Below are 14,549 nucleotides of genomic sequence, written 5' to 3'. Positions count from 1 at the left end.
TGTATTCATTCACCTTAAAATAAGAATATCTGAACTGTCTAGCTTGCACCACAGGAGGGCAGCAAAGCCTGCATGTTGCATATGGGCTGGCCACTGTGTAGTTTAAAGTTCTTTTACTGAGAAAATTGAGGGAAGGAGCTCATCTGAAATGTCACCAAGAGATTCTGAAAATACAAAAAAATTACTTTAGAATCTTGGACTCAACCTCACCCACCTACCCCCAGCTGTTTTGCTTCTTAGTTTTGAAGTATGTGCTTTGCAAAAGGGAAACCGTTACAGACTAAAGGTTCCCTTATAAGCATCAAGCACGACTCTCCAGGATTCATGTTGAACCAGGAGCACAATTGGAGTGTCACGTGACTTGGAAACATGTCAACATTACTGAGGGCTACTTTACCCACAAAGGGAAAGAAAAGGTTTATATTGATTAGTTTATAGATACCTGAATTAGTTACAAACTAAGCTTTTCAGGGTTAGTTATCAAAAGTTCAAGTTATTCTCTACAACAGTCATTAAAAAAAGTCTTCTTTTAAGGTGAAGTAAATTAAAAGGTTAGAGGTGTGGGGAACTCATGCAGGCTAAATCAAAGAGGAGAAGGCAAAGCTGACCAAGCCATCAGACCACGCCTGATGCTGACAGCAGTGAATATACCTCGTGGGCGACTCGGTAACGTCTGACAACCTTCAAAGAAAGGAGAAAACAAAAAGTTGTAGGAAAGCGGGGAAAAAAAATGGATGAAGGTGAAAAAAAAAAAAAAAAAAGAAGGAAAAAGCAGCAGTGAGAGGCAGGCAGCAAAAAAGCCAGCATATCAGCCAACCCTTGACTACGGGTCTGTGGGACTGGGGAGCGGCTGGGACAGCAGTAGCAGGGGCTTTAGAGTCTGAAGCACATACAGAGCAAGGGAAAGCGAAGGCTAAGGCAGCGCAGGGATCCAGGATGCTTACAGGCTCGGGCTGGGGGAGAGGCCTGAGCACTAAGATGTGCTAAGGTCAGAGCGGCCTCCTTGCTAAGGCTACTTGGGGGCATGGCAGTACGCCGTGTGACTCTGGATACGATGTTGCGAATCATGGCTCAGATGGACTTTCTCTGGGCCAAAAGCTGTGCTGTTCGTTGGGCACTAATTGGGCCAGGACAGAGGGAAACTATATACATTCACACCAAACACCCAGGGCAGCCAGCCCCTTGGACCAATCTGGCCCCTGGGCGCAGATGGCCAGCACCTTCTTCTTTTCTCCTACCTATCTTGGCTCCTTTCTTTAGAAGGGTGACAACAACAGAAGTGTTCCGGCACCCCACTGCCCTATCCAGAGGGCGCATTCCACTGTAGTCAACATGCTCAATCATGGCCCCGTGATCCACCAGGAACTGGACCTACGACAGGGATCAAGCAAAGCAGTTAGCACTGGTGCTACAACTGTCCTGGGGGTTCCAGGTACTGCCCACCCTTTCTTTATTCAACTGCTGTTCTGAACCAGATTGTGGAGCCATGGTATTCCAGGCTGCAGCTATACTCTTGGTCTTCAATGTGTTTTGGATAGCTCTGTCTTCTAGCTGGTACAGACTTGTAACCTGTATTATCAGGCTTCTTCACACCACAATGCTACCCTCAACTCCTGATAATATTATGGAAAGGGAACCAACCTTCCCTAGCCCTGAACAACCCTGAGGTTTATTTAAAGACACTTACCACCTCTGCATCGCCATAGAAAGCTGCCAGATCCAGGGGGGTGCGGCCATTTTTGTCCGCATGGTCTGTGGCAGCTCCATTATCCACTAGAGAGCGCACGACTGAGAGATGACCCTTCAGACAAGCCCAGCTGAGGGCTGTAAGTCCTTCCTTGTCCATTAGAGCAATGGAGGCACCTAGGAGAGCAAGGGAGGAAAAAACACGAATGCTCATAGCAGGAGGGCAAGCTAGTACTGTTGAAGAATGCTTTTTTGATTCTGGGCCACTAACATTTTAAGACTGATCCTGGAATGTGAATCGTATTTCAAAAAAACTTCAGGAAAAAAAACAAACAAGACTGATCCTACAAGCTGTCAAAGAACAGAGTACAGATGCTTTACTGGGTGCTCAAGGTCTAGCCCCAATTTTCCTCTCTATCCTTAAGTTTTATTATTGTCCTGCACTTGCGCCTTCTACCACTTTGAGATGGATGTGCTCACTGCCTTCAGAATCTACAATAAATAGTCCTCTATCTTCACTTTTGAGCATACTGCTCCCGACAGAGGCAGTTCTACCCTGTTGTATAGGGTCACTGTGAGTCGGCATTGACACAATGGCAGTGATTACACTTTAAAAAAAATCTTTTCTTTCCTTTTATTTTTAAATCATTTTATTAGGGGCTCATACAATTCTTATCACAATCCATCCATACATCAGTTGTGTAAAGCGCATTTGTACATTTATTGCCCTAATCATTCTCTAAACATTTGCCCTCCACTTAAGCCCCTGGCATCAGGTCCTCATTTTCCCCCTCCCTCCTCGCTGGCCCCTCCCTCATGAACCCTTGATAATTTATAAATTATTATTTTGTCATATCTTGCCCTGTCTGACGTCTCCCTTTACTCACTTTTCTGTTGTTCGTCCCCCCAGGGAGGAGGTCACATGTAGATCCTTTTAAACAGTTCCCCCTTTACAACCCACCTTCCCTCCACTCTCCCAGTATCACCACTCACACCACTGGTCCTGAAGGGATCATCTGTCCTGGATTCCCTGTGTTTCCAGTTCCTATCTGTACCAGCATACATCCTCTGGTCTAGCCAGACTTGCAAGGTAGAATTGGGATCATGATAGTAGGGAGGAAGCATTTAGGAACTAGAGGAAAGTTGTAATTTTCATCGTTGCTACATCACACCCTGACTGGCTCATCTCCTCCCCGTGGCCCCTCTGTACGGGGCTCTCCAGTGGCCTACAAATGGGCTTTGGGTCTCCACTCCGCACTCCAGGCCCCCATTCACTATGGTAAGATTTTTTGTTCTGATGATACCTGATACCTGATCCCTTCGATACCACGTGATCGCACTGGCTGGTGTGCTTCTTCCATGTGGGCTTTGTTGTTTCTGAGCTAATGGCTGCTTGTTTACCTTCAAGCCTTTAAGACCCCAGACGCTTTATCTTTTGATAGCCGGGCACCATCAGCTTTCTTTGCCACATTTGCTTATGTACCCATTTGTCTTCAGCGATTGTATCATGGAGGTGAGCACAGAGTGATATGATTTTTTGTTCTGATGATGCCTAATAACAGATCCCCTCGACACCTCGTGATCGCACAGGCTGGTGTGCTTCTTCATGTGGGCTTTGTTGCTTCTGAGCTAGATGGCGGCTTGTTTACCACACACTATACACTTTCATGTAAAAAATTCACATGAAATGTTTTCTGAACTGATTCTAAGTCTTCTGTTTATCATAGCATAAACTCTTTGAGAGCGTCTCAGAGAATAAGAGCTCTGTCCATGTTTACCACTGATGATATGACTTGGCTGCTTACGCCTCCTTAGAAAGAAGGGAAATGTACTCCTGTTTAGAGCTTACTTAAGGTAGGCACCCTTCTTTGATAACCCCATCTTCGCTTGTGGCACAGTGGTTACACGTTGGGCTGCTAACTGAAAGGTCAGCAGCTTGAAACCACCAGTCTCTCTGAGGGAGAAAGAAAGCTTCCTATTTCTGTAGAGTTCGTCTCAGAAACTCACAGGCGCAGTTCTGTCCTATAAGATCCCTATGAGGCAGAGCTGAATCAATGGCAGTGAGTTTTGGTAATTTTCTGAACATTTTTTAAAGTCTGCATTTGCTTCCCTTCAGTACTTCCAGTTTCATCTGTAAGGCTCATTCACTTGTTTTGATCAAGCTTAGGATCTGTCACAGCCACATTGAGGTTTTACTTAGCAGTTATCTGGCCCAGTATGACCTCTGTATCCCTAGAGCTCAGATAAGTAGTCTGACTTTCCTTAGCATGATAAAGGGTAAGGAGACACCATTACTCAATGCTTATGAAAGTTACTTATGGGTTAGGCTATCTCTTCATAATGGTCTTGTTTGCAATCAAAACATTGAATCTAAGATGGAATGAATGTGAACATGGGTCAGAATCCAAGGTTTTTCAGACCCACACCTATAAATATCCTGGATAAGAAAATGGTAAAGTTTCAGATGCATATTAGAGATTAAATGATTTTCCAAACATAAGGAAATTGGAAATTGGAAATTAAGAAATTAAAAAGAGATATACAAAAAAAGAGAGACATACATGAAATAAGCCCATAGAATGGTTAACACTTCAAAAAGTCAATGTATAATCGTTCGTCTCTCTCTTCTTCCGCATTCAGTTAATAGGAACACTATGCTGTTCTCACAAACATCCATCTTAAAATGTTGCAGTTATATTCAATTCCTTATTTCCTTTACTTAATAAGTCTAATATTAAAAAGTATCTTGAACTTAGCCTTTTTGTGCTATTCTGACAACTACTGCCCTTTAATCAGGCCCTCATTACTGCTCTTCTCCTCCACTACAGTGGCTTCCTAACCGATCTCCTGCCCCTTTATAATTCCTTCATCAACTCTACTATTCACTCTATGCCAGGGTAATTGAAACTTTTCCCCCAATAATAGCTAACAAGTATATATTTACTTCAATACTTTACTTTTGAAATTTCTTTATGGTGATAAAATATATATAAAACATTTGCTATTTTAACCATTTTATGTGTATAATTCAGTGATGTTAATTAGATTCATCATGTCGTACAACCCTTACCATTATCAGTTCCCAATTTTTTACATTTTTCTTAACAAATTCCATATCCCTTAAGCAATAATTTAACTTTCTTTCCGTTCACCTGTCTCTAGTAACCACTAATAAACTTGGTGTCTATTCTATATATCTCATATATATGGGATCATAGGATCTTTGTCTTTAAGGTCTGGTTTATTTCACTCAGTATAATGTTTCCCAAGTTCATTCATGTTGTGGTATTTACCAAAACTGTATTCCATTTTGTGGATGGATAATATTCCATTGTATTCTGCATATCCACTCATCTGTTGCTGATGGACCCTTGGGTTGTGTCCACCTTTTGGCTATTGTGAATAATGTCACAGTGAACACTGTTATATATCCATCTGCTGAATTCTCTGCTGTCTTTCAGGGCAAAAATCTAAGTAGAATTGCTGGGAAAACATTTTTGCTGGCTTAACTTTTCACAGACATTGCACCATTTAACAATCCCATGAGCAACGGATGAGGATTCCAGTTTCTCCACACCATTGTCAACAATGCTGTTCTCCATTTTTTGGATAAAAGCCATTCTAGTAGGGTCGGGGTGGGAGATCACTGTCATTTTGTTTTGCAGTCCCCTTGCGACTAACGACAGTAAGTATGTTTTCAGATTCTTCCTTTGTTGAAATGTCTATTGAATTCCTTTGCGCATTTTCATTGGGTTGCTTTTCTTTCTGCTGTTAAAATGTAGGAGTTCTTTATTTATTCGAAATATCAAGTCCTTATCAGATATACAGTTCCCAAATAGTTTCTCCAATTCTGTAGGTTGTCTTTATTTTTTGGATTAACGTCTTTTAATGTACACACACACAAATTTTGATAAAGTCTAATTTATTTAATCTTTTTTTGCTTGTACTTTTGGTGTTTTATATATATAAGAATCCACTGTTGAAAGTTAGGTACCGAATGCTTATCCTATATTTTGTTCTAGGAGTTTTAATAAAGTTAGTTTACACATTTAGATTGTTGATCCATTTTGAGTTAAATTTTCTTTTGCATGTGGAGATCTAGTTATCTCAACACCATTTTATTCAAGAGAGTAAACTTTCCCAAAGAGACTAATATCCCAAAAGAATACTGAAAATGCCATGGACAGCCAAAAGAACAAACACATCTCTCCTAGAAGAAGTACAGCCAGAATGTTCCTTAGAGTCAAGAATGATGAGACTTTGTCTTACACACTTGGGACATAGTCAGGAGAGATCAGTCCCTGGAAAATGCTATTATGCTAGGTAAAGCCGAGGGGCAGTGAAAAAGAGGAAGGTACTGGACCAAGATGGACTAACACAGTAGCTGCAACAATCACTCAAACGTCAGAACAATTGTGAAGCTGCTGCAGGATCAGGTGGTGTTTTGCTCTGTTGTGTATAGGGTCCCCTGTGAACCAACTTGTTGGCACCTAGCAACAAAACCTTCCCTCTTGGAATGGCTAGGAATCCCTTGCCAAAAATCAACTGCCCATTTATTCTATTTTACTGTTCTATCTTTATACCAGCATTGGACTGTTTGACTGCTGTTACAATGGCTTCCTATTCCTTTGGAATTGGGAACTGTGAATCTTCTTATTTTATTCTTCTTTTTGAAGACTGCTTTGGTTATTTGTCATCTCTCATAATTTTTTATTAATATGAAAATTGGCTTTTAAAATATTTACAAAGAAGACTCATAAAATTTGCATCGACTCTACTTGGGTAGTTTTAACATGTTAACAATATTAGACCAAATGTTTCCTCCCCGCTCCCACTATCATGACACGAATTCTACCTTGCAAGTCTGGCTAGAACAGAGGATGTACACTGATACAGATAGGAACTGGAAATACAGGGAATCCAGGGCGGAGATCCCTACAGGGCCAGTGGAGTGAGTGGCGATACTGGGAGGGTAGAGGGAGAGTGGGTAGGAAAGAGGGAACCGATTACAAGGAATTAAATGTGACCTCCTCCCTGGAGGACGGACAACTGAAAAGTGGGTGAAGGGAGATGTCGGACAGGACAAGATATGACAAAATAACAATTTATAAATTATCAAGGGCTCATGAGAGAAGGGGGAGCGGGGAGGGAGGGGAAAAATGAGGACCTAATGCGGGGGGTTTAAGTGGAGAGGAAATGTTTTGAGAATGATGAGGGCAATGAATGTACAAATGCGCTTTACACAATTGATGCATGTATGGATTGTGATAAGAGTTGTATGAGCCCCTAATAAAATGATTAAAAAAATAACTTAAAAAACAAAACAAAAACAATATTAGGCCTTCCAATCCATGAGCATGGACTTCTTTCCGTTTATTTAGGTCTTTAGCAATAGTTTACAATTTTCAGTGCACAAGTTCCTATTTTATCTACTTAAATGGTATTGTCAATGCAATTTGTTTTCTTAATTTTCTTTTCAGATTGATTATTGTTGATGTGTAAAAATCCAACTGATTTTTACATGTTACTGCTGAATTAATGTAGTTGTAGTAAATTTTTATGTGGATTATTTGGGATTTTCTATCTATGAGGGGGCTTTAAAAGTTCATGAAAAATTATATTTTAATTCAACTTTCCATAAACATATTGAAGGCCCTTCATATAGTATATCATCTACAGAAAGGGATAATTTTACTTTTTCCTTCCTGATATGAATCTTTTCCTTATCTAATTTCTCAGGCTAGGAATTTCCCAGTACAATGTTGAATAGCAGTAGTGACAGTGGGCACCCTTGTCTTACCAATGATTTTTAGGGAAAAACTCTCAGTTCTTTTCTACTGAGTATTAGAAAAATGGTGTGGTGACCCTGTCTGGCTTCCTCAGACTTTTTAAGGGGAAGAAGAGTCAAACTCAACATCCACTCAAGGCCAATTCCTATAAGGCAGAGGCCAAACATGCCTCTATTCTTCAAACTTTCTGATCAATCTGACATAAACTGGCCTTCCCACAGTCCTCTCTACTTCTCTGCTGGGCTCTATAATGTACTGTAATCGTCATCCAACTCCCAGAACATACTCACAATTATGGAGAACACAAAGGAAGTTAACAGGTTACCATTTAAGATCCAAAATGCTCAGAATACTGCTTTTTCCCCCACCAGGAGGGCCTTTTCTTAGCTATGCCCACAAGCACACTTCTCTCTGGTCTTTGGTCTCTTAATCATGTGGCCCACTAGGCTCTGCCTTGCTTGGGAAATATTATAAAGCTCCTGATGCAGCCAGAGCCCAGAGCTGGAAGAGCCACAAGGAGACCCACCCCAGCGCTGAGATGATTCTACCACCACCAGATCTTTAAGACTTTCCACCCACTGGCCTGTGATCTTCTTGTATTTGGAGGCACTGCATGTGTCGTGTGAGTCTGAAGAAGAATTTATAGACTGGTATCGGACATATAGGCTAATATCAGACTTATGGACTTGACCTGGACTGGGCTGGGATGTATTCTTAATGCACTATTACTCTGATATAAAGTTCTCTCTATGAGTGTCTATGAATCTGTTTCTCTAGTCTACCCAGACTAACACATTATGGTATCTTGTGGGGCACTAGAGAAACGAGTCATAGAGATGGAGAGTGGACGCTTGTTTGACCTTCACCTCATGGTAGTTTTTCTTCATTGGTTAGCCAGAGCTCAAATATGTCCATGTGGCTTACTGGGTTGTTTTCTGGATAGAACACGAAAAGTTAAAGTTTGGATTTTTTTAAATTAAATACTTTTATTGGGGGCTCTTACATGTCTTATCACAGTCCAAACACTCATCCACTGTGTCAAGCACATTTGCACGTATGGTGCCATCATCATTTTCAAAGCATTCTCTTCCCACTTGAGCCTGATATCAGCTCATTTTTTCCCCCTCCCTCCCTTGCCCGCCCTCTCTCACAAACCCTTGATAAATTATAGATTATTATTTTCATATCTTATATCATCCTCCGTCACCCCTCACCCACGTTTCTGTTGTTTGTCCCCCTGGGAGGGGGTTCTAGTTGATCCTTGTGATCAATTCCCCCTTTCTCCTCCCACCCTTCCCTAATCCTTCTGGAATCTCTAGTCTCATTGTTGGCCCTGAGGGGTTTATCTATCCTGGATTATCTGTGTTGTGGGTTCTTATCTGTAGCAGTATGCATGTTCTGGTCTAATCAGATTTGTAAGGTAGGATTGAGGTCATGGTAGTGGGGGGAAGGAAGCACCAAAGAACTAGAGGAAAGTTGTGTGTTTCATCGGTGCTATACTGCACCCTGACTGGCTCGTCTCTTCCCTGTGACCCCTCTGTAAGGGATGTCCAATTGTCTATCGATGGGCACTGGGTCTCTACTCCATGCTTCCCCCACCCCCCCAACATTCAAATTGGGTAGGATTTTGTTTTAGGTCTTAGATGCCTGATACCTGATCCCACTGACACCTCATGATTACACGGCTGGTGTGCTTCTTCCATATGGGCTTTGTTGCTTCTCAACTAGATGGCCACTTGTTTATCTTCAAGCTTTTAAGACCCCAGACACTGTATTTTTTGATAGGCGGGCACCATCAGCTTTTTTCACATTTGCTCATGCACCACCATTTTGTCTTCAGCGATCATGTTGGGAAGATGAGCATCACAGAATGCTGGATTATTAGAACAAAGTGTTCTTGGGTTGAGGCAGTGCTTGAGTCGAGGCCCAATGTCCATCTGCAACCTTAATTCTTAACATATAGATATGAGTACATAGTTCTATTCCCCTTTTGTTTTATATATATATATATGTTTATATATGTACCTGCCTATATTTAGACCTCTATAAATGTACTTTGCCTCCTAGTTCTTTCCTCTATTTCCTTTTACTTTCCTCTTGTCCCACCATCATGTTCGGCTTTCAATCAGGTTTAGTAATTCCTCACTGCTACACTGCCCTTGAGTAAGCCCCACTAGGCATCCTACGACCGTCTCTCCATTGGATTCTTTTCACTGGTGTAGTCTTTGGTAATTCCTGTGTGAAATGGCAACAATGAATGTTGTTCATGTATATTTTGAGCTCAGGGGTAGAAATCGCCCCTTGAATTTCTCAGAGACCATGCTGGTTAAAGAAAATGGCTGACTGAGGTCAAAATAGCTGACCAAAGGCCTGACCCGAGCTTGAGGCAATGCAGTCAGATATCTGATCCCATATTTTGTATCAAAAGAATAGTTTAGATAAGGATTAAGATAGATAGATAAGGAATGAACTCAAATGTTTTAAGAATTGAGTTTAGGATCTGATTCTACTTTGTTTATACTGATTTCTGCTTATTGTTATTAATATAATGATGAATATAAATTACTATTGGGAAGTACGAAAATAGAGTTTGGAAGCCTTGCCTTCAGCCATTAATATTTGAATCTTTAAATGGGTTAGGGCATGTCTGCAAAGAAGGCTCTGAGAAGATAAGCCCCACTCATTGCTCTGGGAGTACTCAGGACATTTGCATTCCAAGAGACTTGCCTAGGGGACTGTTGACAGATTGAAGAAAAAGGAACTATGGCTTTTTGAATCTTGTACCTAGTGGTTTTTGTCAGAAGCTGGAAAAAATCTGGAAACATGAAGAAAACTCCTCTCTAGGACTGAACATTAAAGAGAGCCTGTGGGCAGGCTGAAATGTTTGCTAGGTGACCACCTGGATCCACCTCTTGAGTGAAAGTGAGAGAAATACAGCAATAAAGAGATGGGTTGAGTCTGGCCACTGATACCCGTGGACCTAGTTTTCAGGGACTAGAGGAGAAGACGTGAGGGGGTTGACTGGTCTGAAGTTCATGACTTAGCACAAGAGGGCTAGGCTTGCTGAAAACCTGTGACGAATTCATGGTCTAAAGGCAAGGCGACAGATGGACACCCTGGTGAGGCCCATTAGGTTGACCAGAACCCGACCAGATGAAGAGAAGGTTTTTGAGACTGTGAACTGGTGTATATTGCTGCTAAATTTATGGATGGCCTGTCCTGATTTAACTTTGCTTATGGATGCAGACTTCACAAGGTTCTAACTGGAATGAAGATTCTTCCTGTCAAATAATATGATTGTCTTTTCAGAGCACTGGGTTGATGTAAGTGGGCAGAATAGAAATTGGATACCCAAAATTGGGGGGATAAAGGCATTAAGTGGCTGGCTTACAAACTTTCATAGGTGGGGAAATATATTAATAAGATTATAGGGTTAAGATATAGGTGTTTACATAACTATATTTTAATTTTGTTCACTTATAGAATGTTATATTTAAATGAGCACGGCAGGTTTTTGAATTGTATACATTTTAGTTTTATCCTATGGTAAAGATATGATTTTATTATTTTTGTTTGAAAATTAATTATGGCTAAAGAGTTTTGTGAGTGCCAAATTGACAAGGGGTGGTCTTTGTTAGTTACATAATCTTTGGTCAATTTGAGACTTAAGAGTGAAGGGGTGGAGTTTAGTCTGTCAATCAGGTTGCGCTTGAAAACTTCATTTGGAGGCACTAAGGAGATACATAGCTTGCTGAAGGCAGGATGCACACTCACTCCCTGCAAGACATTACTAACAATGAGCCTGATGGAGTTATACTGATGCAGCCCAGAGCTGGAAGAGCCACATAGAGACCCACATCAGCACTAAGATGCTTCTACCGCCACTGGATCCACAAGACTTTACAGTCACTAATCTGTGATTTTCCTGTATTCAGAGGCATTGCATGTGTTGTGTGAGTATGAAGAGGAATTGATAGATTGGTATTGGATATATGGACTTGACCTGGACTGGGCTGTATTTAAAAAAAAAATAATTTTATTGGGAGCTTGTACAGCTCTTATCACAATCCATACTTCCATTGTGTCAAGCACATTTGTATACATGTTGCCATCACCATTGTCAAAACATTTTCTTTCTACTTGAGCCCAAAGGGCTGTATTTTTTTTTTGGGGGGGATGTATTTTTAATGTACAATTATTCCTTGATATAAAGTTGTCTCTTACATCTTATATCTCTTGACGCTCATACATATGAGTGTCTATGAATTTGTTTTTCTAGTCTACCCAGACTGACACAGTTCCTTTAGTGCTGCTAATAAGTGGCCAAAGGGTACCCTGTTTTGCCAGTGGTATTAGCTTGAAGGTGCTTGGTTCTAGCATTGTGGGTCAGCAAATCTAGCTCTTCCAATTAGTGCTTGGAGCCACCCTACTCTGTAAGTAAGCCTCCTGCCTGATGGCACTCTGTTTTCTTACTCCATAGGCTGGGAAGTCCACCTCCCTATCTCACGCTACTGGTGCTGACTCTTCTCCATCAGTTCTCTAGTGTTACAGCCTGTCTTCTAGATCAAGGAGGTTCAGGTCAACTGATCCCAGAAGGAATTCATATTGGTTCAGTGGGTGGCTGGGAAACAGTGTCTGTTTCTGAGAGGAATTCTTATGTGTCCAGAAGCTAGTTAGGGACAGAGCATCTAGTTCAGAAGGAGTACCTGTCCGCCCAGGGGTAGCTGGGAACACACTGCATATTCTGCTGGCCTGAGGTGTGGAAAGTACACACCTCCAGATTCAGGAGTAGAGTGCACTTGGTGCTTGATCTACGAGGGTATACCCTGGCCTCACGAAGAGCAGGGGCTGCACAAGGGGGTGGTAGAGGAGTCAACAGTTGCCAGGTGGTTAGAGTGGGGGCTGGCCAGCTTCTGGTCACCAGGACCTGGAAGATGAATATTTATTGAAATGAACACTAAAACAACCCCACGTTTGAGATTACTGATCTGAATTAGACTTTGAACTATGTGAATTTGATGAGAGTGCAAACAACTTCCTCAAGCCATAGACTATATAGAATGTCAAAGGAATTACACCTTTCTGGTCACCAGCAACTGGTATGGGCACTTGTGTGGTCCTGGGCAAGCAGAGTTGATTATCAGGTCACTGACCCAGTTGAATGCTGCTTGTAAAAGTTCAAAATGGCTGTACGGTTAGGCTAGCTGAGAATTCAACCGCTCTGTTTCCTCACTCACTGCTTTTACTCAGCATCTTCAACTAGTTGGTATTGCTTCTCTATTCTTCCTCTGAAGCTCAGGGTTCCAGAATTATCAGCTGTATCTGTTTTATTTTTTTGTGTGTGTCTTAGTTGTAAAGGATCTGATAGTATCCATCTAGTCTGCCAGCTTATCTTATTGGAAGTCTTTTCTTGTTTTCAAATGGGAGATATTTACCAAGGTAAGTTTCCCTATGAGGTATTGCTTTTGCCGCATTCCATACATTTTGGTATGTTATACTTTCATTGTTATTCTTAGCATTTTCTGATTTCTCTCTTGATTTCCTCCTTGACCAATGATTGTTTAAAATAGTGTTTTTTTGTTTTCCCCTGTAGCCCCCTAGAGTGTTGTTTAATTTCCACATTTTAATGTATTTCTCAGTTCCTTCTTTTATTCTACTTTCATTCTATTGTGGTCAAAGAAGACATTTTTTATACTGCAGTCTTTTTTATATTTACTGAAACTTGTTTGTGACCTCACACATGTCAATTCATGTGCACATGTATTGTGCCATTATTGGGTAGTGTTCAAAATAAGTCTATTGGGTCTAGTTGGTTTATAGTGTTGTGCAAATCCTCTATTTCCTTATTGTTCTTTTTTCTCTAGATGATCTGCTAATGAGCAGATGTTGAAAGTGGGATATTGAAGTCTGTATTACAGAATTGTCTATATTTTTACCTTCAGTTCTTCCAGTGTTTGTGCGTCATATATTTTGAGAGTCTGCTGTTAGGTACATGTACAATTGTTACACTGTATTACACCATCACACACCACTGTTTTTCAAAGGTTATTGAGGTCATAGAAATTATTAAGAGCCTAAAATGCTTTATGATACTAGTGTAATTACAAACTACTTTAAGATTTCCTATTGAATAAAAATATTTTTAGATGTTGGAAAATGCAAAAAAACCCATTTTTATAATAATTATATCCTGATTCCTCAAATAGGGTTCCACTGCCAACAACTGACTTATCTTCCATTTGTCTTCTTTGAATACAAGATAGATGTTAATTTTAATAAATGTTTTTTGATAAATATTTTGATGTTAGGATAGAAAACAAAAACAAGACCCAAATACAATTCCTGGAAGATGAATATTTATTGAAATGAATACTAAAAAACCCCACGTTTGAGATTACTGATTTGAATTAAAGACTTTGAACTATGCGAATTTGATGAGAGTGCAAAAAACTTCCTCAAGCCATAGACTATATAGAATGTCAGGGTGAGAAGAGTTAGCCTGCTTGGAAGAAGTTGCGTGAGAGCTTTCATCTCCTAATCACTGAATTCATAATAGGTGTTTTTAACATCTCCTGGAATCCAGCACTATAAATCATGAGGCTATCTATTATGGGCCTCTGACAACCCAGTTTTGGCTTCTCAGGACTGACCTTGTGCAAGTAGAAAGTCCACAGTTCCTAGGTGGCCTTCAGAAGCAGCCATCATTAAAGGAGTACGGCCCTGTTTGTCTGCCATGTTGACATCAGCTCCATGGGTAAGTAAAAGATCAACAATCTGAAAGTAAAGGGAAACAGAGACTAATCAGTCTAAGAAAGGCTACTGAGAAGACATATGCATGCTATTTCCCATATGGTGTGAACACCTGCTGCTGTGCAGATAAGTTATCTCTACGTGTAGCTTCCTATTGCAAGAACCCACAACGAGTACCTGCATTGTACCAGTGTATTAGTCTGGGTACTTTGGAGAAACAAATCCACAGCGACTCATGTATGAGAGAGAGTTTTATGTAAAGAAAAGGTGCATCATGAAAACATCCCAACCCAATGCTGCCCAAGCCCACAAGTCCAACATTAA

The 14,549-nt window shown here is 40.8% G+C and overlaps 1 protein-coding gene across 7 annotated transcripts in view; it reads right to left on the bottom strand.

The window, feature by feature from the left end:
- The window catches only part of TANC2 (tetratricopeptide repeat, ankyrin repeat and coiled-coil containing 2), a 333,029-nt gene that overhangs the window by 13,452 nt on the left and 305,028 nt on the right, over positions 1 to 14,549 (bottom strand). For 5 of the 7 annotated variants that reach the window (XM_045299320.1, XM_045299323.1, XM_045299324.1 and 2 more), the window contains 4 exons: positions 14,126 to 14,249; positions 1,688 to 1,863; positions 1,239 to 1,371; positions 652 to 681 (listed from right to left, as the gene is read on the bottom strand). In XM_045299320.1, the coding sequence (XP_045155255.1) occupies positions 652 to 681; positions 1,239 to 1,371; positions 1,688 to 1,863; positions 14,126 to 14,249 (463 nt within the window). The remainder of the gene's footprint in view (positions 1 to 651; positions 682 to 1,238; positions 1,372 to 1,687; positions 1,864 to 14,125; positions 14,250 to 14,549) is intronic. The other 2 variants (XM_045299321.1, XM_004707264.2) reach the window with 1 other exon arrangement.

Source organism: Echinops telfairi, unplaced genomic scaffold, assembly GCF_000313985.2.
Source record: "Echinops telfairi isolate 266 unplaced genomic scaffold, ASM31398v2 ScPeMD7_7458;HRSCAF=8496, whole genome shotgun sequence".
NCBI classification, from domain to species: domain Eukaryota; kingdom Metazoa; phylum Chordata; class Mammalia; order Afrosoricida; family Tenrecidae; genus Echinops; species Echinops telfairi.
The sequence above is the reverse complement of the archived record's forward strand: the minus strand, read 5'-3'. Positions and strand labels throughout refer to the sequence as shown.